Source organism: Rhea americana, unplaced genomic scaffold (genome assembly GCF_003343005.1).
Source record: "Rhea americana isolate MKP2758 unplaced genomic scaffold, rheAme1 scaffold_99, whole genome shotgun sequence".
NCBI classification, from domain to species: domain Eukaryota; kingdom Metazoa; phylum Chordata; class Aves; order Rheiformes; family Rheidae; genus Rhea; species Rhea americana.
In genome coordinates, this window is record NW_028187188.1 from 3,355,750 (window position 1) to 3,383,268 (window position 27,519).

A 27,519-nucleotide genomic window follows, 5' to 3' on the forward strand; every position below is an offset into this window, starting at 1 on the left:
AAAATCTATTTCACTTGAAGGTTCTTAGTGCCTCTAATTCACTTGAGTGAATTTTTCAGTGCTGCAGGGGGAAGTTAGCTTCAGAACTGCTGGTTTCATTACTAATTAAGAGTGGGAGTACGTATTATTGTATCTTAAAAAATACTTTTTTTTTAATACTTTTTTTTTTTACAAAATCAAGATTTGGTCAGAATTGGCTTCTTGTTTCCTTTGCTCAGAAGGTCGTCTTTCCTTTTAATAGGGAAGGTCTTAAGTTTAAAGCACAGTTAGGCTATTTAATAATAAATGTGCAAAATATTTTTCTCTAATAAATGTGATACTTCAGAAAAACTTTCTCTAAAACAGCATTTTCCTTTCAGGAGGCCTAATAGGTACAGTATGTATGTATGTAATATGTACAGGAAACCTGAAAGAAGCATTGCAAGTTTGGCTTGCTATTTCAGAAGAGACTTCTTTTTCTCTGTAGCAAATGGGACACATGGAGGTACTTTACTGGTGGGCATGGATGGTTTATTCTATCAGCATGCGGTGTACTGTGCCAGGAAGAACGGAGATGAAGTAAAGGGCCAAAACTTCAAATATACGCTGATCTAGATTTAATGGAGTATATAGTTGTATTTGAACCACTGAAGCCATTGAAACAAGGTAAGCTTTTTCTTTTACTCCCCAGTGATGAGGCATGGAATATGTCTCTTACTGGGTCTCTTACTGGGTTCAAGATCATAAAGAACTTTCAAGTTGGTCAAAAATAGCAAATTTAGTAGTCACTCCTCATTTGTAGAAGAATTTCTGCAACTTTGACTGCAGGTAGTTTAAAGAGATTTCTTGGAGGCTTACAGAATGAAATAAAACAATTGTCTTTCTGCACCTTTCCCTCAGTAAAGATTGCTTCACAGCTTCTAGCCATGCCTGTGACTTGATTCTGACGTACAGAAGCTACCTTCCATTGCATGTAGTGTTGACTAACAAACAGGGATCTTTTAGCCAGTCGTTGCATCAGAATACTGCTCTCACCATTCTATTATTTTTCCTGGATTTTATTCTGTAGGGGAAAACAGATTGTGAAAAAAACAGGAATAGAAAAGAAAGAAATAAGAATGTTCGGTTTCCATCACTGCCTGCATTAAAAACCTTTAGTAGTCTTTATCCTTTTTGTCAGCAGACCTCCCAGATTTAAGAGCATTTGCCCCACTTCCATCAAAGCTTTGAGATGTAGGCTTGGCACAGCTTGGAGGCAGTTGACAGTCAACAGCTGAGGAGTCGGATGCGAGCCCAGCTACTGCAGCTGGGAAGATGGCTCCAGATTCAGTGTYTGGGTCATTTCAGCTGCCAAACATGCTCCATGTATGGCCATCCTAGCTGCTGATGTGGGTGGGGAGAAAACGTGAGCACAGCAAACTTCACAGGTAGAACTGAAAGCAGAATCTTAATTGGACTTGAAGGGAATGCTCTGCATGAGGAGCTTGTAGACTATAAAGTGCAAGAGGTGGCAATAAAGTTTGATCTGAAGAGGAAGGAAGGAAGCCTTAAGGCTGATGTAGAAGTTAAAATTTGGCTTTATTCTGACAAATGAAACTCTACCCGTTAATATCACTGAGCGGAATAGGTCAATAATAAGAGCCGCCTGTTTGCTGAGTGCAGATGTCCTGAAGTAGTAAGTGTGAGTGTTTGCAAAAGTCATTGAGCTTTTCTGGTATGTTACTGTAGCAGATTAGTTTTCTTAGGAGATACAGATACCAACTTGCAGTATGGATTTGAATCCAAAATGGACATGTGGATGCCTTCCAAGCTGTGTGGATCACAGTAGAAAGTGGAGTTTATTGCTTGTGCTACCTCCTTTCTCTAACGTGGGGATTTGCAGAACATCAGCTTGGTAAGATTTCAGTTGGGAAAACAGCACAGCCAAAGGATTTAATGCACGCTTACTGTCTTTTGATGTTATATAGACCCTGGAAATAAGTAGCTTCCTTGAAGTGAATAGTCCAGCTGTATCTAGATGGGACTTTTTTGAACGTATACCCTATTTTCCACAGAAAGAAGGGTTAACTAAGCAACTAAAGGAAGCAGCTTGAAAAGATACCCCCTTTTTTTCCTTAGACAAGTCAGATTTTTGTCCCCAGACCATTTTACCTGAGGGTTTTGAAGTGGCAGTGCATATATCCCTCAAAAACCAGTTGTTCTAAGTGGCAGGCTATTGACAAGAGAGGAGTTAACTCCAGCATCTAAGGGGCTCTTATCTCTGCTAGAGATCCAGTACTACTCACTCAAGGCTCCAATAGCAAGTCAGGCTTCTGAAAAGCAGGATAGTGGCTTCAATATCACTAAATTCAGAGTTATTCAGAGTTTTATATTTTTCTTTTCTGAGTGCCATACTTGGTGGTTCTTCTTAATCCTGATGTTTGTTCTGTGGATAAGGTTCTTTTTGCACTTTGGGTGTCTGAAGTTTTCAGAGGTCTGTCAGTCAGTCTCTTCTGCAGTTCTGCATACTATAAATTACTATGTATTTATCAGCTGGGAGAAGAAAAAAAGGAAGAGAGTTGTTACATAAGCTTAGTTAGTGAGATACAATAGTCTGATTACATCTGTCGTTCCMGTTAGAAAGGAACTTGAAAATAGATGTTTGCAGCATACCCAGCAGAACCAGTGCCCTGTGGTGGAAAAGTCTTGTGTGTTCTTGAATTTATGCCATACTTGGGTCAATAAAGCCGTCAGATGAGTAGGGCTCAAGGTAACTCTGTATAACACATTCCTGTTGGCAGAAAAGCAGGTACTAGAGAATGTGAGATGAGATCACCTGCTAGTACCTACATTCTCTTGCTCCTATTTTTTGAACTGTTACTTTGTTCTTTCTAAATTGCAGTGCGGTGTTGAGATCTGGGATCCCTGAGCACAGTGTCCTTTAAGTGTGTGCAGTGTAGTAGCATATAGATAATGGGATTGCATTGTTCCTTAGGAAGAAAATAAAGAGGATGATGAGCCATGGGAAAGTATGTTTCAGTTTCTGCTGCTTTGTGAAAATGCTGCTAACTTGTATTTGATGAGTAATTCTTCTCCTTGCAGATAGATAAGAGAATTTGTATGAAACTACAGTTGCTTGCTGTTCTCTAGTGAATTCTTTGCGTAAGTATTCTCTACATACTATGTAGCATCATGAGATAGGAAATGTTTTCTGTGTCTCAGAGTATTGCTCTTCAAGATGGCATCCATTTTCGTAGATACATTAAGTGATAGTTATCGTGAATGTCGGAAAGAATGAACTAAAGGATATCAACGTGTAATTATCAAAATTTAATTAGCCAGTAGCCAGTGGCTTTAAGGGTATGGGTAAACCAGAAGCTATCTTGTAGTTTATAGTGGCCGGTTTCTGTGAAAAAAAAATAATAATTATTCCTTTATGGTTTTGGAGTCAGTGTTCAAGTGAGGCAACTTGACATGKTCTTCTTGTGCCTATAGCTATCATACTATGTCCTTGCACTTCTAACGAGCAGAGTGAACCATATGTCAGTGTTCTTATTCATAACAGTTTGTAACCCTGTGAACAACTGTAAAACTGACCTGAATAATGTCTGTTTTTCTGTGCTATACGGAAGAGCTAAGAACAGCAGCTGAAGCAGATGCAGTGATCACTTTGGAGAGCGAGATCTTTTCATGTTACATGTTCCTTTAGTAGCTTTGCCTGTTTGCAGCCTGAGGAAGTGGCATTTAGCCTTCTGCTGAATTCTCTTAAGAAGGGTTAAGCACASGCACACTCTGTGCTCCCTGTAGCAGCTGGTAATTTTTAAGATGATTTGTAGAAAGATCTGTCTTGAATTTGATGATCTTCTCAAAGTTCTTGTTAAAACTTAAATCCCTTTTTACATACTATTCCCTATTCAGTATACTTATACATTTTTAAAGGCAGAGTCCCTTAAAATGTATGTAATGAGGTCCAGGATTGTTACTGATATTATATTAATCAGATTTAGGATTGCATGCCCATATAGCAGCTTTGTACTTCTTAATTTCCCTCTTCTCTTTTGTTCCCTTAGGGTTTTTTTTATTTTGTTTTCTATATATTGCAAATAACTTACAGCCATGGATTCTTTGCACGGAAACCAGCACTATAAAGCTGTAACCCTGGCTGGTTTCTTTGGTTGCTTCTGGAGCAGAAATAATATAAAATGCCAAGCCTAGTTATTTCTTTCACCATGTGGTGGCATTAGGCATCAAAATGAGGCATGAGGCCAGGTTTTGTTTCCAGCCTTGGGTCAGATGCAGTCAGTTGGCCAGGGCACAGGAGGATATTTTAGCACAAGGGTTTTGCTTGGCGGGCGCTGAGGAACTTGTCGCTTACTTTGGCTGTTCTAGTCTGCCAGATAACAGGATTTTTTCCCAGCCTGTTGTTTAGTGCTGCTTTGTTGGTACATCTCTGTCCTGCCTAGTAACAGCCTCTGCTATTCTGGTCCCATTTTTCTGCCAGCAACCACTTCTAGGGTGGTTTTCTGTAAATAGATGAACCCTTACAGTATTTGCTGGATAAAGAATGCAAAATTTTTGTCATTAGTAACCTAAACCCCCCATTTGGAGTCTTGGCTTCAGCAACAAAAATCTTGTGGATTAACCACTTTCACTAGTAAGAGGCTTTCTGATGAGCTGTGGGAAGAAGTGTATGCTTGGCGGTAGGTCTACAGTAAACAGCTGGAACTTGCATGTGGTGAATTAGCACCAAATAAAATCCCCTTTTTTGCTTAATTATCCTTGCATTCTCGAATGGATCTATTAAATATGCAATAGAAATTTGTTAAACGACACATTTACAGTAAGTAGGTTTTTGATTTTGCATAGACTGTGATTCATCTGCTCTGCTAGTGGCAGGGCCTATGTAGGTACTGTAATGGTCTGTGATCTGATGAAGGACTACTCTCTTCCCTGCCTCCTCCTCCTCAGCATGCAGCGATGTCCTGAGCTGGATTGAAGCACTCTGGAAGCCCTGCTCTGTAAGTTTTCTATTACTTTACATGAGCTTTGTTTGAGACCTGCTATTTTGAACAATGCAAAGCTGCAAACATAAGCAGGTGTGAGATATACTGTGATTATATTTCATAGACCTTTTTAATTTTTGTCTTTCTCTAAAAGAAGTTTTAAAAGGTAAAACATCTCTGACATTTACTTGAAGTCCTCATTTTTCTGAATATGACAGGAGGGCTAATGGGTTYCTTCCAGCTGATGTTACAGCTATCCCTCCTTTACAATTTAGGGCAAGATTTCTAAAAGCCTTTCATTTTAGTTGAAGGCCTAGTGTTTTTTTTCCAGARTATCTCAAGCAGGTGTGGTCTTCAGCTTCCAGTGACTTTTTGGATACGGCAGTGCCTATCAGAATTTAAAGAAGATTTATTTAAGAGCCTAATTTTMAGGGCCTTAGTGCTCTTTAAATCTTGAGCTTAATCCTCAAAAGAACAGGGACTATTAGAAGAGAGCTACCATGTATTTTTATGACAAGTCCCCTGCATACAAATATTGAGAGAATGTAAAGGGGAACAGCAGCATTCTGCCTTTTTCCCCTCTGCTGTTTATTTACTTTTTTGGACAGAATCGATTACAAGAATAAAACCCTGCTTAGTGCTGCTAATTAGTCATTTCAGACRATAGCAATGGCAACATTCTTCTGAGAGCAGAAAAATTGCTGCCTCCTGGTTTCTCCACCCTCACTTGCCRTTGACCAAAAGGGTTATGACAGCTGCTTACAGATTAATTTCTGGGGACTATTATGAAATTAGTGTCAGAGGAAGAGCAGCAAAGGTAAGTACCCAGACAAGGTTTTAAGTGCCCCCAAAATTTTGTGCAGTATTGTWTGAGGAAGGAGCATGGGTGAATGAGGCTATAGGAAAATACATCAGGAGATAGCAAATGTGAATGAGGCTGTGGATTTTAAAACCTGTTCAGGACGCTTTTAGGAAAATGGCAGTATCTGTGTGGGGTAAGACCAATGAAAAATATTTAAATAGCTTRCTTTAAGGTGGGAGACAAGAAGAAATTATAGAAGTTAATTTGCTTTAGTATTTAGGTAGATGAGGTTTTGAAAGTGGTAAATTTCCCTTTTAAAATGAGAGAATTAATAGGAGGGGGAAAGGTTGCCTTTAATGTCACRAGTAGTTTTCCTGATACCATCATCTCTTCCCCCTCTTTCTTTCTTTAACAAAAGCATTAATTGGAACTGTGGAAGAATTGTTTCTCTTTCTTAGAGACTTGGCGTCTCCTTTCATTTTGGGCTAAGACAAAGCCTGATGTTGCCTAGGTTGACAATAAACTGGCAAATCTGTGAACTGAAGCCAGTATTGTTACTGGATCTAAATTTGTATGGACATTCAGTTCTCTTAGAATAAAAATTGAACATTTAGTTTACCTCTAGGCCAGAGTAAAACTCTGAAGGATCATTTGCAGAGATTTACAGCTGAAAACATTTAATTTATTGGCAGGTGGCATTTAAGGTATCATGTTGATGGAAAGGAAGCATAATGTCAAACAATGATGAGTATGTCAAATGATTGTACAACAGCCATGATCTTCACCACACAGCTTACTGCTTTTTGGCAGGGGACAGAGTGTTTTGACAGTGGCAGCTAACACTACAAGTAGGGAACTGTGTCTAGTAAAGATGACGCTTTTGAAAAATCCCATTCATTTGTGTTTTTAGGGAATGGACTCTTCAAGAGGGGTGGGTAGGAGGTACTGGTGTTACGCAGCCTTATCTTCCATTTCTTCTCTTCTGTAAGCTGTTAGTTACAACCCTTGATTTAAGTATAAGTCTCTCCCAAAATTCTCTGGGATCCAGGGAGGGTAATGCTATAATAAAGTACAATAGAAAATAGTTCAGGTAAAATATTTAAATCTACTGCCAGCATCTTACTCTGTTGTATTGCTTGCTATTCCCTGAGTTATCATTGCCTCTAGAAGTGAGGTTAACTCCCAAACAAAAAAAAATGATAGTGGGTTAAGCTAGTGAGGCATCTACTGGACTAAGAAGACCTGAAGAATCCTCCTGATGTGGGAAGATTATTGTAGTATATTCCATGTTTATGTAACTGTGGTAGCAGTTCTAATACCTAAATTTGTAGTGTGGTTGTACACATCTCATTTATGATATCCCCTTAATTCTTCTGTTGGCAGTTTACATCAATTATAGTTGTGAAGAAAAGAAGAAATAAAATATCCGTGAGCTAAAGTAGTATCATCCCAAGAGTGCATTTGGAGAACAGATACACAGGGAAATTCAGAGGGATTCTTTCTTAGATTGACTTGAAAAGAAAACAGTCTTTTCCCACATTCTTTTTTCAAATGGTATTTATTTACAAACTTGCCTGGATAAAGATGTAGAACAGGTTATAGTCTTGTGCAAGATTTAAATACCATCTTTTTATGTTCACAGGAAGTAGAGCATCAGGTCACTGGAAAGAGGAGACCACTTCGCAGTGGAAGGGAGCATTTAGCAGTGCTGTTCCATCACATCTCTGTTGGAGAGCAGCAGAGAAGTCCCAGCTATCTACGAGGATAAAGCAGGAGCAGAAGAGTCAGTGAAATACAAGAGAAAAGTGGGAGACAGAGAAACCCTAGAGAAGGAATGAAGCGGAGTGGACCAGAGGGAGAAGGGACACCCCTATAAGAAAAAAAGATGTGGAGTAACTGATTTAGAATACCAGCATAGGCAGGACTAGACTTAGTGGTTAACTGAGTGGTTTTGAGTCATGCAGTTATACCAAACTGCAGACCARTGGAGACTGTTGGATCATATGTCAAAATGTTCCTTTTAAAACTCTTCACTTTCAAACAGTGATGAAAAATCCTGTTTTTAAATTTGTTGATGGACCTGAGATTAAGATGTTTTGATTGTGAATTCTTTCAGGACATTTTTACTAAAAAGTTGAGTAGAATTTGAGCTGGCAGGTTTTTACAGRCCTGAAAAAAAGCAACGGCCTTTCTCTTGTGGTTCTTCAGACATGAGGGATTTTTTGCAGATATGATTACTACTGGTCTAATTTAGGACTGAGYGGGAGAGGAAGTTGTTGCTGATAGTGTTTAGCTTTGACAAAATAAAATAGATGTCACAGGAGGAGAGTAAGAATGAACCACCTCTCTGAGTAGCAAAAGAAGCAGCTAAATTTTAAGAATTTTTGCTGCCCTRAGCTTTGAAACTTTTTTCTCAGTTAAAGTAGTGTAGTCACTACCATATTCTGTATTGTCTGCTGTTGTATTAYCCAGCACTTTACGTTCACAGGCAAGTTCTAATAAAAGCTAACCTTATTTAGCATATTGTTTTGTCAAGATCTGAGTCCCTGTTTCCATGGGAAACAGTTTACATCAGTTATGGTTGTGAAGAAAAGAAAATACGTAAACTGCCAATGGAAGAGACAGAGATCATCTTACCCCTGCCTAAGCAGCATCTTCAGGGTTTGTTAGTCATTTTTMTTGGCTGTGGGAAATCGGTCTAAATTCAAAGAGTTGCCTCTCCAAATAAGTGCSTTGGTCACCATTAAGTTCTGGAGTGTGTTGTCTTTCTTATTTTGCTGAAGATTTTATTTTGTCATAGTTGCCATTTCTTGGCACAGCAAACCCAGTATACCAGTTCCTAGTTCAGTTGCTCTGCTGGTATGTAGTAGGTGGAAGTGCTTAGTTTTGCTGGTTCATGTTGGTTTTSCATATCTGAGGGGGATAGACAAACCTGCCACTTATTTGTATGTCCTGGGTATCTGGGAGGTGGGATGGGAGAGTTTCTGTATAAAAGGGAATGTATTTCAGTAATGTCACTCACAGGTATGTGAACCTTGGTATTTCARGCCAGGTGAGCAGTGGCTATTATCTCCATCAAGCGAATATGGCTTCTGTGGCTCAGCTGAAGTTACAGTAGTTGCAGGAGGAGTGTGCCAGCCAGAGGGAAGACAGTGTCTAAAGCCCGTGGCCTGAAGGTAGGAGTGTTTAGCTGGGAAGGAGAGCAGAATTTTTGCTTTGATTTGGCTGAAAGCTGGTGGTTAAAAGTTTGATGTCCCATATTCCTGGTGTATGTATCCCTATTTTGGGGGCTGCAGTCTCTCTYTTCTTGCTGAGGCAGATCTTTGTATCTACAAGGAGACCCACAAGGTAAATTCATACATTAATACAGAGGTTCTCTTACTGGTCTGTCATGTCGAAAAATCAGTGTGTTCAGGCACTTTCTAGGTTTTTGGCTTCATCTCAGCATGTCTATGTTTACAGCAGGCCATTTTCCTGTTACAGTTGCTCTCATTTTGACTGACTTCCATGTTAGCCCAGTAGTTTTCTCACTAACCTGACTTAGGCGAGATGTATTCATAGCTTGACAGTGTCCTGGCTATTTGTGGATGCATTTTTTTCCCCCTTGTAATGCTGTACTTTGTATTAGCTAGTTCTGCTGGAGGGGGAGTCTGCCTGACATACCGGCCCCTCTGTGAATGCAAGGGGAAAAAAGTTAAAAGAAACTATTAGGAAGGCCTCTGTAGTGTCCCTCATTTTMTGGCTTTCTTGCTTTAGCCTGGTTGGCGAATACTGTAGTCCAGAATGGGAAAAGAAAGAGGCCATCAGAGAAAAGCAAATAGTTGCTTCAAAGCCTTGTGACTGACAGTCTGGATTCTGCTGTTGTACAGCCTTGAATGAGGATTGGGTCCTTAAGCTCCTGCACTCACTTCAAATTCACCTAACCATCAAGCTATTGCTTGTACAACCAACTTACTGCTTTTTCTGTGTTAGTAAATCCAAAGCAGAAACTACAGCAGAAGACTGACTCCAGAGCTGGAGAGGCCCTCTGAGCACAACCAGTGAATCTGGCATCACGTGCTGTGTCAGGAGCCACGTTAGCTCAGGGCGTTGTTCTTTACGCAACAGAGGGGAAATGGCTCTGGTCCAGGTTAGCCAAAAGCCTGAGGAGTCAGGCCATCCTCTGATGTTGGTCCGATTAGCCGTAAATAATTCTGGCTCAGCTGCCCTGTTCTGTGTCCTGCTTTTTCTTTGGCTGTTCTGTTGGTGAGAGGAGGGGGAGGGATATGTTTGTGCCCTCGCTACTAGGATAACTTTTTTTTTATGGATGGGATTGCTAGTACTGTGGTCTGTGCAAAACTGGTTGGTGCATGCCAGACATGAGGTGCATAGAGCAATGTATGGAGGGAGAGAGAGCGTTTATGAATGCTTATACAGAAGCATCTGGGTAGTTAAGTCAGCCATTAGATAGGAGCATTAAAATCCTTAAGATATTTTCTGTGGGAAATGTAAGGGCTTCATCTCTTCTGACACCCAAGAAAGGCATGGTTAGATGATGATCTCTACCTGAATTATATGTAAGGAGTTTAGGTGCTGTTTTTGAGTCTCACCTTGAATAATTTACTCAATTTCACATGGTTTTAAACCTAGTCTTCCTGCTGTTCAGGTTAGCACCATCTTCACTAGGCCATTTTAACACGCTCATCTGTCTCCGCTAACAAGCCAGTATAGCACAGTGAGGGCACAGGTCGGTTTGCTCTTTGAATAGTGCAGGAGCAAATGCCTACCAGCACTGCGGGGCAGAAGCAGCCACTGAGCCAAGTCACAGAGAGGATTCCAGGATAGCACAGTTTCCACCTCTCAAATATTCTCATGGACAAATCCTGTGCCTTGCATGTAAGTTAACATTTCCCATAATTGGTCTATGTGAAAAGACTGTGATTTCTGAATGAGTCCAATGCATGCTGCTTGCTCATTGTATGTTAACAGCAAAGATGTTGGGTTTTTAGCTCATGAATTCTTTTTTTCCATCGCAATTAGAGCTGAAGTACCTTCCATTCTCCAAGTAGGCGACTATTGACTACCTAGCTTAGCTGGGAAAACATGCTACAAAAGGCTAAAACATCTCTATTCGGAACAGTTTTTTGCAACATGGGAAAGTGGCTTTTTAAGTGGCCATATAAAAATCTAAAGAAAATAGTCTTGTTTTAAAAAGTTGTAGACTTGGTATCTGTGGAACATGTACTTTATAGAACTTGCTGCAGTAATGCTTAATTTAGCACAATTACTGCACTGAAGTCTTTTTTATTTTTATTTTTTTAAAGCAAAACCTGAACAGATTTCCAAGAGAAACTAGAAGAATTGTCTAGAAGGGAAGTGTAACCAGGCCTTGGAAAACTGCATTGTAAGGTTGCTGTTTGCTCAGAGGTCTTTTCTATCTGAGATTATTCCCTTGCCTGCTCACTTTTTAAAAGTAATCATCACTAGTTGCTAGAAATAACTGTTACAAAGACTAATAGGCTAGTTGAATGTTTACAGTTGGATTTGTGTACATTGCCTGCTGGTTCAAAAGGAAGCTGTTATAGAGTATTTTTAATTATGAAATTTCTTCTTATGCAACAAAGTATAAAGATTAGTTATAAAAAATCTAATCACAAAACTTCCTTAGGCAATAAACTCACCTATATGAGTTCCTTGTAGTTCAGTGCTTCACTCCTTCCAAACCCACGACAAACAAGATTCAGGAGCTAGAATGCAAGGTAGGTTGGTTCAACTTACAGTTCATAGTGTTTCTTTTGCAGTGATGCTCGCAAGAAATCGGAACAACTGGCCTGTAGCTACACTGTTTTGTTGTAGCTACAGTGTTCTGTTTTGTTCTTCCTGTTGCAGTCCTTTAGTAGAAGTCACAGTGGTGTTTGTTTGGAAGCTGCATAATACCAGTCCCTGAACAAATGGGGAAATGTATCAGAGAAGATTCTGGTAGTGTTGGGGATGGAAGGGTCAAATGTCTGTATTTTCAGTTTTGAAGAGTGCAGCAGTACCTCATGGCACTGTTTGCGGAAGGGAGGCAGTACCACCTCTCTGGAACTGACTACATGAACCAAGCCCTTGCACAGCTCATTCTGCTGCTAGTTCCAGTCCCTGGTTGCAGGAGAAACTTACACAGCTGTAAGAAATTTAACTCTAGGCTCTGACCCCATATTTGGCATGGATGGCATTCAGAAAGAAGGGAAGCCGTATTCCTAATAATCAGTTTAAAACCACTCCTACAGCAACAGTGTTCACCGAGACTCTGACAGAAAACTGGAGGTAGCGGGAGAGATCAAAGAGCCTAATACTTCCAGCTAGCCCAGTTCTAACTTGGAAGCGTGAGGGAAGCCTGAGCTGCCCATTCCTTGCTCCCTGGATGAGAACGGGAGAGTTTTGCTTGCTTTGGAAGAAAAAATTTACACCTCTTTCAAAAATGACTGTCTACTTCAGGTAAGCAAACAGCCAAACACATACGTGGCATGCACCAGAAGTGGGCAGCCTTAGAAATGACTGCCTTGGTGGGCTTCTTCCTGCCTTCCAGGGATTCTGCTCCTTCAAGTGCAAGCTACTTTTATTTTTTAAAGCCAGACAATTCACTTTAGTTTTATTACAAAGCTTTTATTAAAAAACAAATGCTCAGCACATTAACTCAAACTGGAATGACAAAAAAAAAAAAAAAAAAAAGTTGACAGTATTTTTGGCAAAGGCTGTGCCTTACTATTTTAAAAAATGGGTACATCAATGCTCATTTCAACAACTGGCATAAAATCCCACTAACAGGCTAACAAAAACAGATACAAATACAGAACAATTGAAGTAATAATTCAAGTGCTGGGCTTTTTACAAGGAGAAGGGGAATGGGTGAGAAGGAGAACTCACTGCAGTCAGATTTGCTGGATGTATTGCTTATGTTTACAGAATAGATGATGCAAGACTGACATGTCTACTGACCAGCTGACTGTTGTTACATTTATTTAGTTCTAGAGGACACTGTATTATATAGGCTGAGAGGCCACTATTTGTTACAAATAGTTTAACAAAAAAAAAGCCACCTTTTTCCATACAGTTTTTCCTCTGGCAGAAAAAAAAAAGGAAAAAAACACCCTTTATTTAAAAAGTATTTCAGATTTTTGACACTTGTTTAAAAGCTCATACCTAGTAAAATATACACCAAGGAAATTAAAAACTAAAAGTTAAAATATAAAAGCATTCAAGTTTCTTAAAAAAGCTAAAACCAAAATTGATCCTGTCGCACCATTAAATAAAACGAAGTTTGAGCGTGTCTTCCTTGTCCAGGCAAATTCCATTCCTCAGTATGGGGTAGCTGTGGTCTATGTTATTCTGTTGGCTGAAGCAGGCAGAGACAGCCATGCTACGTTGATGCTGACTCAATATGGACACAGATGAGACAGGGGTTTAAGAGTGCAAGGCAGAGATGGAGTGATGACAGAAGCTGCTCTGCTGACCCAGGAGCTCATTTGCTCTTTTTATACCAGGGCTGGATCTTGTGATAGTGAAGGATTTTGGCAGTGATTGTCTTTATGATTCAGTGTCTCTAGCAGTGACATCAGGGTGAATGACATCCTAGACAGACTCCTTAGGGTGGTCTGCATGGATGAAGAACACACCTAGGGTTTAACAAGCTTCCATYTCCAGAAGGGGTCCTGGTGTCGCCGCCTTTGCTTTGCAAGTTGAGAAAGTGTTTCTTTTCCCACCTACAGAGAGGGACGAGAGAAAGAGTGATAAAGTTTACATGAAGCATTTTTTTGTTTGTTTTTAAACAAGCCCTTCAAAGAAACTGTTCTCAGGGAAGTAAATGGCAATGGGTCACTGTAACTTTGTGACAACTGTATTAGTGGAACTTGCTTTTGCAATGCCAAAATCAAGCGCAAAGTGTCGCTACTTGCTCATGCTTGAAGTTTGTAAGAATATTCATGGCTTTGTTTCATTCAAGAGAGTACTCTGGACTGTAAATAGATGTCCCCTCACTAGAAATCTTTTTTTTAAAGGAGAACCTTAGAGATTCAGCATGTTACAGAAGTAATCCCTGTTTATAGTGGGTTTCATTTATCTACATTTGACTCAGGCATCTGTTACAAGTTTAGACATCCTCAGGCTTTGATACTATGGCAGTTGAGGTCATAGGTAAACCTCTATCTCGGAGGCTCAAGCACTTCTCTCCCCAGAAACAAAGAAAATACTATCTTCTGTGAGCAGCTGGGTAGAGGAATCTGATGGCCAGCAGAATAAGGGGCTTCTGTGTGCTGACCCTGCTGYGCATCCACACTGCTAAGAAGGATTTGGTCTACTCTTCAGCGAGGTAGGAAACATCTTCCAGTTGGGTAAGAGCCACGCAAGATACTTACCTGGCAGCTGAGCTCCCTGAGACTATGGGAGGATTTATGCTCTTAYGGCATGTGGAAAGGTCTACAGTGCAAGCCTATAGGTACTGGTCCTCCTCTCTGCAGAGAGGAACTGTTCTTGAAYGTGAGGGTTGCACTGGCCTGCTTATGCAACTGCTGATTCAAGCCACCCCTGCCCTTCTGAACCAGACAACTCGGTYGCAAGGGAGGCTCCACCCAGCGACTGGCATAATGAGTCAGGCGTTTTTCCCAGGGACGGACACATGCTTTCCAGTAATGGTCTCAGAGTTATTGGTATCTCAAAAATCTACTCTAACCTCTAGGCCTCTAGACGCTATCCAACTGCCAAACAAGTTGAGGGTTCAGTGAACAGAGCTTTAAAGACCGACCAAAATTAGCACCAGGAATGCAGTTCAGCGGAGAAGGTAAGAGAATCTTCACCAGAACAAACACTAAATACTGATTCAGACAAGGAAGATACGCTGTTAACACYTCTAATCATGCATGGCAAGACAGAACAAGTCTTTTGTAAAGAAACAGATTTGTTTCAACCACCATTCCAGCTTGTTACCAGAATTTGCCAGCTGAATGCATCCTGTCAGACTAATCATAATAGACTGATTCCTTGAGCTGGTATGCAACAAATAATACAGCAGCAGTATTTAACGAAGGGCCATTTTTAATGTGCGTTCTCTCTTTGCCCCCTTCTTCCCCTCCAACCCCCAATTTCATGCAGTTTCAATTTAATTCATTACAGTACAAAGCACTTTGCCCACACTGGTCAAGTCCAGTTCTTGAATAGGGAGTTATACAAACTAATGTACTCCAGGGTAGAAAGGCTCCAAAATCAAGACACTTTGATTTTTGCAAGTGCAAGATCAGGCCCTAAATTCTCACTATCATACTGAATCCCTATTAGAGGCCACCCCCCAAGACAAGRCTTTTAGTGGAAGGGAAAGAAAGTTGAGGACAATCAAGAAGTTTAGTTACAGACTAAGGTGGAAAGAATAAGCACAAGTTCATTTTAAACTATAGTGCATCGCTTTAACTTGAATGAGCCCCTCCCCCCCCACACCAAATACCACCATCCTGATAGTAATRAGTAATTTTCACCTGCTACTGATAGCCACAAAAGGACATTTAAAGCCACTGTGGCCTTTTAAACAGCACAGCCAGAAGTCCACTGGAAAACCAGTTGTTTCAACACAGGTGGTCTGTATTGACTAATTCAGTTCCTATTTCCTCATAAAACCAGCCCAAGTCCCAACTAAAAAAAGCATTCTTAGCTTCCTGCCTTTTTTTTTTCTTTTTTAAAAGTAGCACAGTGCTCCGTAACACATGTGGATCAAAGAGTTATGAAGGGCTCTACCTTTCCAAGGAGCACGAAAGAGAGGCCAAGCAAACAGCAGAGGCACACTGGGGAGAGCACCCTGCAGCTTTATATTTATTTTGTGCCTTTTCATCCCAGATTTTCAAAGGTTTGGTCCAGGTTGCTCTTCCTGGGAAGGTTTTCCTCTCAGTCTTACATGAAAACATTCAGCTTCCTGTTGAGGAATGGCCTTGAGGCGCCAGGCCAGTAGTTCACAGCAGTCTGATACAAGTGCTGTGATTCAGAGCTACTCCCCATTAGCAGCCAGGAATGTCTACTTCACTGAAGGAAATGAAATGCTCTTCTGTTGAGATGATTCCCTGCCTCCTCCCCCTTCTCTTACCAGCAAGCTGTCTTTGAAGTCAGGAGGTTAAAATAACGACCACAGCCTTGCTCTGGCCCTCAGCTTTTTCAAAGAGCGGCCATCACTTCTTTCTCRATCCAAATGTAGCTTCTACCTAGTTTTCATAGCCTCTCCCTACCCCTAATTAACCCCCCTCACTAATGAAGAGAAGTTGCAAACACTATTATAATTCTGTATGGAGGCAGGCAAAGCAAAGCCCCAAGTATTTTTATTTCCAGAATACTCTAATAYGAAAAATTACACAGTAGCTATCCTGAAAACAGCTTCTAGAACCCAGCCTGTTCCCAGCTGCCCACTAAGGCTACACAATGGAAATTGCTTCTGCTGATGATAAACCAAATAATACCTAAAAAATAATAATGATGATGGTGTTGCCTTACAGATATAAAACAGGTCAAATCAGGATTCTTTTCAAGAAACCACAGGCATGTGCTAAGGAGACTGAAGACTTCCCACATCTAAGGCTTCACTGGGGGGCTGTAGCTGAAGTCTCGCCAAGCAAGGCATGCCCTAGCAAAGCCCAATCCACAAGTGAGGTCGGCACAATCAAAGACTGCAATTACAGCTCCCTGGCTGTGGTTAGGCTTCAAAGAAAGTGCTGCAAGTCACATTTTACATATGTGAAGGCTTGAGCCTGAGCCACAATAGGAGGCACTGTCTGTGCCATTTGCAGTGTACATGACTGCARGAGGGAAGAGAAAAAACTTGAATAAGAAACAGAAATAAATTCAACAATAATTCAGTGTAAGAAGAAAAGCCTCACTACYGACATGATAAACTGGATTTCAGGAATCGCTGCAGTAAGAATAAAGCCTCCTAACAAGCCAGGGCTCAGTGGCTGAGGGCGAGCATTAGAGAGGGATCAAAATTCCTCCCCACTCTTTGAAATGAGATGGATTGAAGGGTGGGTCCACAAAGGCCTTACGCTCCTCCTCTCTTCTTCCCTAGTCTTTAACTCATCTGCATTTTGCTGGAACAAGTTAGGGAGGATTATGCMGCTTCATCCAGGTCATGCTAATTGGAAGAGCTAGCTGAAGAAACTTAAAAGTGTCTGGGTATGTAAAGGAGCAAGTAGAGAGTAAGACAGAAAGCTACCCTTCACAGAAGGCAAGACGAAGAACTTCAAAACAGGCCTTATTTTCTAYACCTTTCTCCTRCTATTGGTTATTTTCATACAGATGTAAAGAGAGTCAGGAAGACAGMTAGGTGTATATGTGGGGTTTTTTTWAAAAAAAGACTAAACCTGGCTTTTAATCCAGTACTTCAAACAACATGGCAAACTCAGGGGCCCAACGACTGGACTGAAAACTGCATCATTTTCTTCTGAAGTCCAAAACAAACATGTTCAGCGTAGTGCCAGCATTTAGTCAATACTGCAGAAACTTGAGTATGCAAAACCAGGCCGCTATGTAGCAGAAAGGTTTGCTCCGTGTGTGAAGCCCCTTTGTGTTTTCTTAAGCAGCAGAGCTGTAAAGAGATTCAAGCACAAGACGGATGCAGGCACTGCAGTCTGCTCCCCTTCCTGCCCAGCTGTGCCATGGTTTGTGGGGTTAGCCTAAACCAGATCCTTAAAATGTTCTGGGCGAACAAAAACAAACACTCCATAACCTTTGTTGTTTTTAAACAAAAAAACCCACCTCCCAACAAAACCCTAATCATTTCAGTAATCCGATTTGCTGCAGGGTCCCGCAAGCTGTTACAGCACACGGACAGAGACACCTAYGGGAGACAGGACCAAGCTCTCCCTGCAAGAGCTGGATACGAGCAGGCAGCAGAGAAAACCTTTTAAGCTGCCTTTGTTGCCAAAGAAACTACATAAAACTCTACCCTGAAACTGTAACAGATATTGCTGTGCTGAAGCTATGTCAACGACAATAATTCTTCTTATTTTTTTTTCCTTGCTACTGTTAACCTCAGCCCGTTGCTGGTAACTGTGGAAGGAGTCTGCAGTGCCGAAATATCGACTAGTGTTTTAAGATGCCTTGAAGTAGCTCCCCCCGAAAATACCTCTGCACCGACTACAGACAGAGCCTCGTGTCCTAACTTCTGCCTGCTTGCTTGGGCCTAARCTAGATGCACTGAGTAAGCAGCAGCAATACTCTTTCCCTCTTATGAGTCAGAGACCTATTTCAGTGCAGGTTAGTATCAGTGCTGGAAACACCCAGGTATTTTAAGGCTGGTACTTTGTACAGCTGAAGTCAGCGATGCCAACACAGGCATCACCCCTTACCAAAGGACCCCAGCRTAGGCAGTATGAAACTGGAAGCTCTGTCGCTGAGCAGCAATCTAAAATGATTCTGCTGGACGATCTGTGACGTGTTTTTCCTCTTGGGAGGATGGGGAGGTTCCATACTTAAAATAATAAACAGGTTAACTCTAGACAGCTGTCTCTAGTAGCTCCTCAGAGAAGAAKAATATACTAAAAATGATGTGCAAGAGAAGGGAAAATAAAAGAGCGTGCACCTCTTYTGTATACCATGGTATGTAATAAATATTCAAAAGACTATTTAAGATAGTTTCATGTTTGTTTTCTGAAAGAAAGAAATGAACCATTCAAGTCTCATTTCTGTCTGAAGTAATGGTACAATTTTAAGTGTTAAAGCACTAAGAAAGGGGAAAGGCATTTATCCAGGACTTCATAACTGTTTTTGTTAACTCTAAATCTTAYTTATTTTATAGAATAAGAGTTGGAAAGACAGATGCATCTGTTCTATGGGCACTGAAATACCTACTTCAGTTCTTCACCTGCTGTAGCAGCAAAGACATGAGGTACTGGAAAAGAATTAGTAAATCTTAAGTAAAAACACTTTCAAAAGAAAAAAAAGATAACATTCATAAAATTTCCTCTGTAGATCGGCTTTTCTGCCACAATTAAACCTAGCTTAGAATTTACACTATGAAAGACCATCTCAACATTTAAAGCTGCTTATATATGGAATAATTTAAATAGGTATAACCTGAGTATCTTCTAGAGCTTCAGCAACACGTCTACATACATGCATCTGTATATTTTACTGTTGTAAAAAATAGCTGTACACAGAAACCACTGCAAAACTCAAACACATCAACTTCACTTTGATGCAATTAAGGCAGAAAATTTCTAGTGGTCCAAAATACACAAGCCTCCTGTTCTATATCTCAAAAGACAMATATATGGGAAGAAACAAAACTATTCTAAATCTCACCTAATTTCAAGCAATGCAAGCACAGTAAAACTAATGATATGCAGTTATTTTGGCAATAACACTTTACCTCATGTAATCTCAGGCATCCTAGTGTGAAAAATACAGGGCTCCCAAAACACCTGAGTTTTATTCTGATGCAACTGAACATCCATGAAGAAAKCCATACCTGTTTTTGCAAGGAAGAAGCAACCTCAGAAGTTAAGTCTCTTTGCTTAGTCAAGTCTTCTTAGGTCCCTTCCCCACTGAGCTAGCTCTGGTGATAYCAGTGGCAAGAACATGAACTCGGAGAGATGGTCACTGCTACCGTTTCCCTCAGTTGCATCTGACCCTGCTCACACACTACACACTAGTACCCAGTGACACCTTCTCTGCACAAATGCTTCCAACATTTKCCCCCCTCGAACCAATGGCAGAAAGCTAGTGTCCCAAGAAGTTAGACTAAAACACATTTTGTTCAACAGGCTGTCAGTCTCRTATTTTACTGACTAAACATCGGCAGTACTTCAGCTTGTCCTGCTCTGAATTTCCTTCTTTGTACAGCTTTCCAGTCCTGCACAGTTTCAAAATTTTTGTATGATAAAGTCTTAACAAGTGGGTGAAGGATCAGTGAGTTTAAAGGATGACTTTTAACTGAGAAGTATTAAAGTAGAGAATTAAGCAACCGACTAGTGTTAGAGGGTTGGCTCTATTAGCAGCATCTTTTGCCACATCAGAATCTGCGAGTCTTTGGGGTTTTGTTTCATTTTATCTTCAGGGTGCTTGGTTTTGCATTCCTTTACGTCGGAATACCTCTTAAATTCAGTTATATTTCCTGAGTGTCAGAGGCAAACAAGAACAAACTCATTGCTAAAGCTTGCTGGAAATGCTTTGGCAGAACTGCATTCGAATACAATTCTGTTGAAATTCACCCAAATTTAGTCTCAAAATACATGTGAGAGAGACTCTGGCAATGTCATAGCAGCTTGCTTTTTAGCTGTTCTGGAATACAGTCATCTCAGCTTCTCATTTTGAAATTTTTCATACAAGTACACTACAAAATGAAAATGCAAGTCCAAATGAATTGCTGTGATACAGACACTAAAATGCTCAGGTTTTGTTCCAATTCAGAATGAAACCATACTTCAAAAACTTACGGTCTTCTTTATGAAACAGTTTGTTTCTCCAGAGCTTTTCTTGACTTCACAATTTTCAATCTGGTGGTGAAGTTTACTAAATTTGCTAAAATATACAACTTTCAGCAAGATAAGAATGGAGCGCCACCAGTTTACTCCCCTCCCCACCCCATCCTGCAGGAACAGGACTAGAACAGTAGTTTTCCCACTATTCCTTCTAGCCCAAGTCTCCTACTACTTGCACCTTAGAAGTGAAATGACATTATTTATTCAGTTTCTTGTAAATGTGGCTGTTCAAACTCTGATTAAGTTAGCCCTCTGGTAGTCACTAACTTCACCCCAAAAGAGCGTTTATACCCTTCCCTCACACGCACTTCTCCGAGGCTCCTCTGCGAGCCTGCTAAAGCCAGGTGAGGAACGCCTCTGTGCCCTGCCGCATCTCTCCCAGCAGGTGTCAGTGCCCTCCTGTACCTGCCACCGAAACAGGCGCCCCCACGTTTGCTCCTTTGACTCTTGCTTTTTGATGTCCAAAAGCCTGAAAAGAAGTTTTCTGTCTTTCAGACAGATCAGCAACATCAGGCACAGAATTTCATTGCATTAGGGCTCTATGTGAGGGCTGTACCCTTGTCTTTGGAAATCTCCATGCTTATCTGAAAACACTGAAGTTCACATCTGTTTTGATCATATAAAACAAACAAATGTTTCAATCTAACAAATTTCCTTCTGTTCATTTTTCACTCTCTTTATCGGTCTTTTTTAAATTTCCCTGATTCTTCAGCTGTTACAGAAATGTTATGGCCAACAGGGCCCAAATGCCTCTTGTGATTATTATTTTTTTTTAAGCTGAGAGCACTTTTATACAACATTAAATCTCAGAAGAGGCTGTGTACTTCCCTGACTGCTTTTAATATTCAAAAATAATCTTATGGTAGTTACCTGATTTGAAAGGGAAAGCAGCAAACTAATTGCTTCCAGTAATTAGTCACGTTTGGGACACAGGAAAGCCCTACTCCTGTGCTCCCATTTCTGCTCGTCTCCCACAGCACAGAAGGCGACTGATGCTGCTGCTAGTGTTGCTTTCTGTCCGCCTTGCCTGTAATGGAGACCTGCTCCTTACTGGCCAGGGAAACATGGGTCACATAGAAACTGTGTAAATTTTAAAGCAAATTAGGACATGTCTCTGCACCACCATCATCACACAATTTCTCACATACTAACTTCTGCACAAATCCTCCGGGCTCCATTTATAACCTCTGAACAAAGGCATGGATAGGGCATTTCTTTTGTTTTAAACTACTCCAGCACCAATTTCAAGAGCACCAAACAAGCCATGTCAGAAAACACATCCTTCAGAAAGCAGTGCAGCACATCCCCTTTTCATCTACTTTCTAGGATGCTGGCCAGAAAGCAGTGGTCAAATATGACCAGAGTCATCACACAGTTCTTTTCCACAGTATTCTGGCTGTAGATTGGTCCACCTTATAGTCTGTTTTTATACTGTCATTCTATCTTATTTGAAAATAGTAAGACAAAAATAATCCAGTCTTAGATTGTTACACACTATATAAAATCACTTCTGCACAGGATTTTGGCTCTGATTTCCATGCAAGAGATTTAAAATGTAATAATTAGTCTTTGTTTAAACGGTCTTAATCTGATCCTTTTAAGTGCTTCTGATTGTAAATCACTGTTAGTCAAGTTTTTCTTCTCATTTTTTAAAACTTTGCTGAACTAAATGTTAATTGTCATGGAATTCTGCAAGCCACATACATACTTCTTCGCATACATTTTCAAATGTCTATTAAAGTTCTCTATCGCTCTTTTTAGCCCTTGAAGAGATGCCAGAACACAGTTTTAAATTATATAGCTTAGGAGGAGTTCCCAACTGCATCCTGCCATATGTCAGCTGATGCGCCTTTCACGATTACTGTACATAGCAAGTCATAAAAGTTAACTATTTCTATGTTGCTGAACACTCCAGGGGATTTTTGTCAGCATCCTTCTATTCAATTAATTAAAAATAATCATACGATGCTAAAATCAGCTTTTTTTTTTCTTTCAGAAGTCAAGTCAGATAGGAAATCAGAAATCTTCACTTCTGACACAGAATTGCTCTCATTTACAAGTCTTCTAAATGGTTGCATTTAAAGTAAAAACAAAACAGCGCAGTTCCCTGATAGGTTTTCAACAGCATTATATTGTCCTTGATCTAAGTTTTTCTCATTTCCCTTTCTTCCTRTCCTATTCCTATCCTATCCCAAACTTGCTTTTAGCATTAACAGGTCTTGTGCCACTCCCAACTGATTTCAAAAGGAGAGAATAAATAATAGTTATTTCAAGCATTGTGTTACGCTGCATCAACTGAAAACAAAACCCCACTTGGGGACAGATCCAGAACTCTTCAAGAATTGCCACATGCTTTAGAGTATCCCAGGATAATCCTGCTGGGACTGGTGCATCAGTTCAAAGTATTCTTAAAGTGTTCTAATATTCAAGTGTTTCATCAGTAGTTCAGCTGAACAGAGGGTAGAGCGGACCTTTGCTAAATCCTAAGTAGGGAAGCCACAAGAAGCCTGCTTGTGTATACAACCCGCAAAGAGGAGCAACTTACTGCTACCAGATTGATTTTACTGCTCAAACAACGTACCAGCCAAAATGCAGGTCAGAGGCCCATCTTAAAGATCAGTTATATGCTGAAACATTTATGGACAAAAACTTTCACCATCTCTTAAGTCATTTCTGTTTGCATGTCTCTTCCGTTAGCTTCCTCTGAACATCCCACCACGCAACCCTCCCACTGTTTCATCCTTCTCACTTACATCACCATAATTACAACTCTGGCTGATCTCCTTTGTGCTGATCTAGAGATTCATTCTTTGGTCTTGCCACCTACTCATTTCTGATTCTTCTCAGATAACAGAGCGCTTGTCTCCTTCTCAGACCTCCCACCCTTCTTCCTCCTCTTCCATACTGCTCTCTCATGCACCATCCGTATGAGTAGGAAAGCTAGCATTTCCCTCTCTTCAAGAGTTCTTCGCTGCACTCACTGAAAGGCATTCCCAAACTTCTTGTCTCCATCCAGTAAAGGCTACAACAGCTCTGCTATGGGCCTGGTAAAATATTACAGTTGTGGGCAAAACATTCCTTGGATTAGGCTTGCAAAGGGCAAGAGTCTTAACCTTAAGAAGTTACTTTGAAGTCTGGTTGATTCAGGTTCTCTAAATCACTCTGTGCATTTTACTTCCAGCTAGAGTACATCTGTACATCTTCAGTGGAGAGCGTTTGCTCGGCACGCAACACAGTGAAGCTGCTTACGTGTGCATATACGGAGTCAAAAGTAACATTCCTACGGCTCTGATATTCCATGTTATAAACTGCATGTAGACRGAGAGACAGGTATACCACAGCTTCCATACTATTACAGAGCAGAAGGGAAAGAAAGGAGTGTAGAAGTAAAATGTAAAGAAAGAAAAACACATTCTCAGAACATTCATCCTCTTGTATTTCAGCTCATTCTCAACTATGGAGAAYGAAAACAGTCAGAGAAACTCTGACAAAAGTAGGTCAGTGTAGGCATCCTTAGATTGTACAACATCCCAGAAACCAAATATTCCAYGGTGTTTAACTGTCACATGAACCTTGGTTGTTTTTTGAGCCTAACTAGGTTTTCTGCATCCACTCAGGTAAGATTATATGTTTTGCTTATTGGTATTGTCCTCACACCAAACGAAAAAATATTCACATCACAAACATATACACTACGCTGAAATATTAATTATAAAACTTGAGGTTAACACACATGCATTTTGTTTGTTTGTTTGTTTTATGGGTATACAACTTAGGGTAGTCCCTGTAACTATTAATACTTCACATAAACATTTGTTGTAGAGGTTATATAGAACCCAAATGCTGCAATCCACATCTAAAAYGAGCAAGCAAAGACCACCATATTGTAAAGGGCAAGACTGTCAGCTTGCCTGAAACATTTTGCTTAGCAGAAAGTGTGCGTATTTTGCCTCTTTTCACTTTATTTCTGTATTTTTCAATGAACTCTTAAGCGAGTTTAGACTAACCAACATAATGGCTTAACTACAGAAGAGCCCTGAATCATGCTGACTGGCTGATTACTGACGTACTCTGCAGAGAAAAGTTAACGTGGATTTCTCTGGCTGAAAGTCCAAGCAGAGAGGAGAGCCAASAGGAGGCTGCTCTGCTGCCTGTTTTGAGTGGCAAGGGGATCATGTGGCCAAACAAGTTAGAGCGAGAGAGAGARAAAAAAAAAGCCCATTTCCATTGTAAGGCAGAGTTAAACTTASAAACTTKTACTTTTTGCATGGTTCCTGGAATTTGCAAGGATCTCTGAAGTATAGTCTGGGTTAGTTATAATGCATAAAAGGAATTATTATTTCAAATGAACTGCATTCCTACTATGAGAGGAARAAAATCACCAGTCTTCTAACACTAAGAAATAAGAATCTCCCTGCGGTATAGCATGCACTGACAGTCATACTAGACGCTGTTATTGGATATGTGTAATAACTAGTCATTCCACCTTTCATGAAGATGACACGAAGGGAGAAAAATCAGTAGATGTAGAGCACACACTGGAACTATTACAAAAAACCCACACCACACACAAAATACCACTGTACAATCAAGACAGAAATACTTGATATAACTAAAAGACAGTCCCATCCTCATAACTGGTATTTTGTTAGTACACAGATAAATAAATTTAAAAAGTGTACCCAGCCAGCCAGCATCTTGAAGACATCAGCACATTAACTGTACTATGAAGCCAACYTCTAACCTGCTCTTTCTGAATTTGACAATCTGCTGGCTGGGAGGGTTTGCATTGCTGTATAAAACCATCCTTGTGCTTCACAGGCAGACTTGCAGCGAGTCAGTGAGGTATGGTCAGTTTGAAAATGTTAAGGTAAGAAAATAAAATRGTGAACACCTAATAGATAGCCGGTATAAAAACCATGAAACTTCTGCAATTTTTGCTAAGTTCATATCATTGCATAAAATTTATAAGAAAGTTTATTTTACAATTCAGTTCTAGCAGGAAAGCTTTAGAGATGTTCTTACCATGCTTCAGATGTAGGCAGCTGTCATTCTGGGGCCTGTACCTGCAGAAGATTGTTTTCCTTTAACAAATTTCCATTACAGAGTTTTTGCACATTCCAAATAAGTCTGTATGCTATAATATTACATGGATCTTTTTTGTGTGTTTTTGGTTTTGGGTTTCTTTTTTTATGGTTCTTATACCAGCCATTTTTGTTGGGAAAAACAGGATGTTTCTTTTTATATATTTTAAAAAGCAAAGAGGAGACCTCACTGATGCTTTGAGCCAACCTACTAGGCAGCTGTTAGTGTACACTGAAATGTAAAATACAGTGAGAAATACTGTAATGGCTACAGAAAAGTCAGTGTAAAGTTTCCAGCATCCAATAATTCCACACACCATTTGACACGTATAGTTAAGTGTAAGGATAACGCAATACTGAATGAGGAGAAAAGCAAAGGTAAAGTAGAACAGTGATGACAGCAATGCATAAGTTTGGCCAGATATTGAGGAGTTAGGACACCTATAGGGGAAAGGCGCAAGGGAAGGGAAACACGTATTGTACACATTCGTACACGCTTGCATTCAAAATGAATTATCTTAAAAAGATGACAACAAGAAGCAGGTGTTAAAGAGAAAAGCATGTAAAAAATAAATAGCACCAGCCCTGGTTTCTAAAATACACCTAATATGAATGGTAAGAAAGAACTGTCACACAGCCTACCTGATGCTGATTCCTGTAACTTCTCTCTCTTCCTCTTCTTTTTCTTCCCCTGAAAAATAGGCAATTTCACCATACTGTTACACAGATGCAACTGTTTTTGTCTCTCCCCACTACCTCACAGCACAGAAACAAAAGACAGCCAGCATGACACACATCAAGTTAGGGRAAAAAAAGCACAGGGTAGTTAAAGCCTTTTCTAACCCAATTCCAACTGTTTCAATGGTAGCAAGGTTTGCTCCCTCCATCTATGGAGAAATATATTCATGAGCAATATACATTTTTATATCTGCATGAAATTACTATTTCTGGCTGTTTTTCAACTAACATTGGCAACTGCAAGCATCAGGAAGACTTCTCATGCTTAATAAACTGATGACACATGTGTTGATATCATAATTTACAGCTCTTACAAAAACCCTTCACACATTCAGATACTAATACTGGCGTACATGGCAACAGCAGACAGGGTGTTGAAAGTACCTAAGATGACCATGACTTGTCCCCAGGGTGCAAACCAGCCAGCTAAAACTGTGTTCTGATAACGCTTGTGCCCTAAAAAAGCCAAGTCTTGTATGGCTTTGCCTGGAGAACTGGCTGTGTAATAAGTAACAGACTGCTGTATGGCAGAATAACCTCAACGTGACCGCAGTCCAGGACAGCGCGGATGTCAGGCAGCCGTCTGTTCCTTGGACGCCACCCTGGCATCAGCACATCAGCCTACGCTCATCATGCCAGCCCACAAACTCTGCCTTCTCCCTGCTCCCCTGCCTACGGAAAAGGCCAGAGCTCCCGGTTAGCACAGTGTTTCAGAAACCTACTGATTAGTTTAGACCCACAATTTTAAATCTCAGACATCTTGGATCACTCTAACTGCCATCTGGTTATTCCTCCACATGACTTCTCTTGCTTGCCCTGTATTATCAGTCAAAGCTTTTCTTCTCCTGCCCCCCCCCAAAGTCATATGCATGTATATTTTAAGAAGCCCTGAAGCCCTCCAGCTGCCAGCAGGGGCTCTAGCAGACAAGCTCTGGTGAACCTGCTGCAGTTGTTTTGAGCACAAGTGCAGCTGAYGGGCCATCCTACCTCCCCGCCCCTGCCAGAGGTTATCCCATCTGGCACAGCTAGCAGCTACCAGCATGTGCCCTGGCCTCGGACAAGCCAGTTCCCAGTTGGACACACCAGCGCAGACTGCACAGAGGGAGGATCTGTGCTTGTGTCCAGCCACAAACTGGAGCCGCTGAGTGGAGAGAGATGTCTTCCCTCTGCAAGTTTTGCCTGGGGACAGGACAGAGAGCAGGTGATGCGAGAAACCACTTCAAACCGTTGCAGTGGTCACCGATGGACACCAAGTCACAGCTCCAAGCACTGGCAGAGAAATTTAAGTAGTTTCCAGTCTGTCCTGGCCTGCGTGACTCTTACCCTGAGGCTGGCAACAGGGCCAGGCAACACTTTGCRCATGAGCTCCCAAAGACAGGACCAAGACTAGGAATTGCAAAACAGATTTCAAGAGCTCTGGGAGATTCACAGCAACGTGCTTTATCACTTAGGCACCAAGACAAGGC

General features: G+C 40.7%; 1 protein-coding gene across 1 annotated transcript in view; it reads right to left on the reverse strand.

The window, feature by feature from the left end:
- Positions 1–12,369: 12,369 nt before the first annotated feature.
- Positions 12,370–27,519, reverse strand: part of LEF1 (lymphoid enhancer binding factor 1) — a gene marked incomplete at its 5' end in the record, with an annotated part of 58,259 nt that continues 43,109 nt past the window's right edge. The window contains 2 exons of the mRNA XM_085325658.1: positions 12,370–13,487; positions 25,958–26,006. Coding sequence (XP_085181784.1) covers positions 13,408–13,487; positions 25,958–26,006 — 129 coding nt within the window. The remainder of the gene's footprint in view (positions 13,488–25,957; positions 26,007–27,519) is intronic.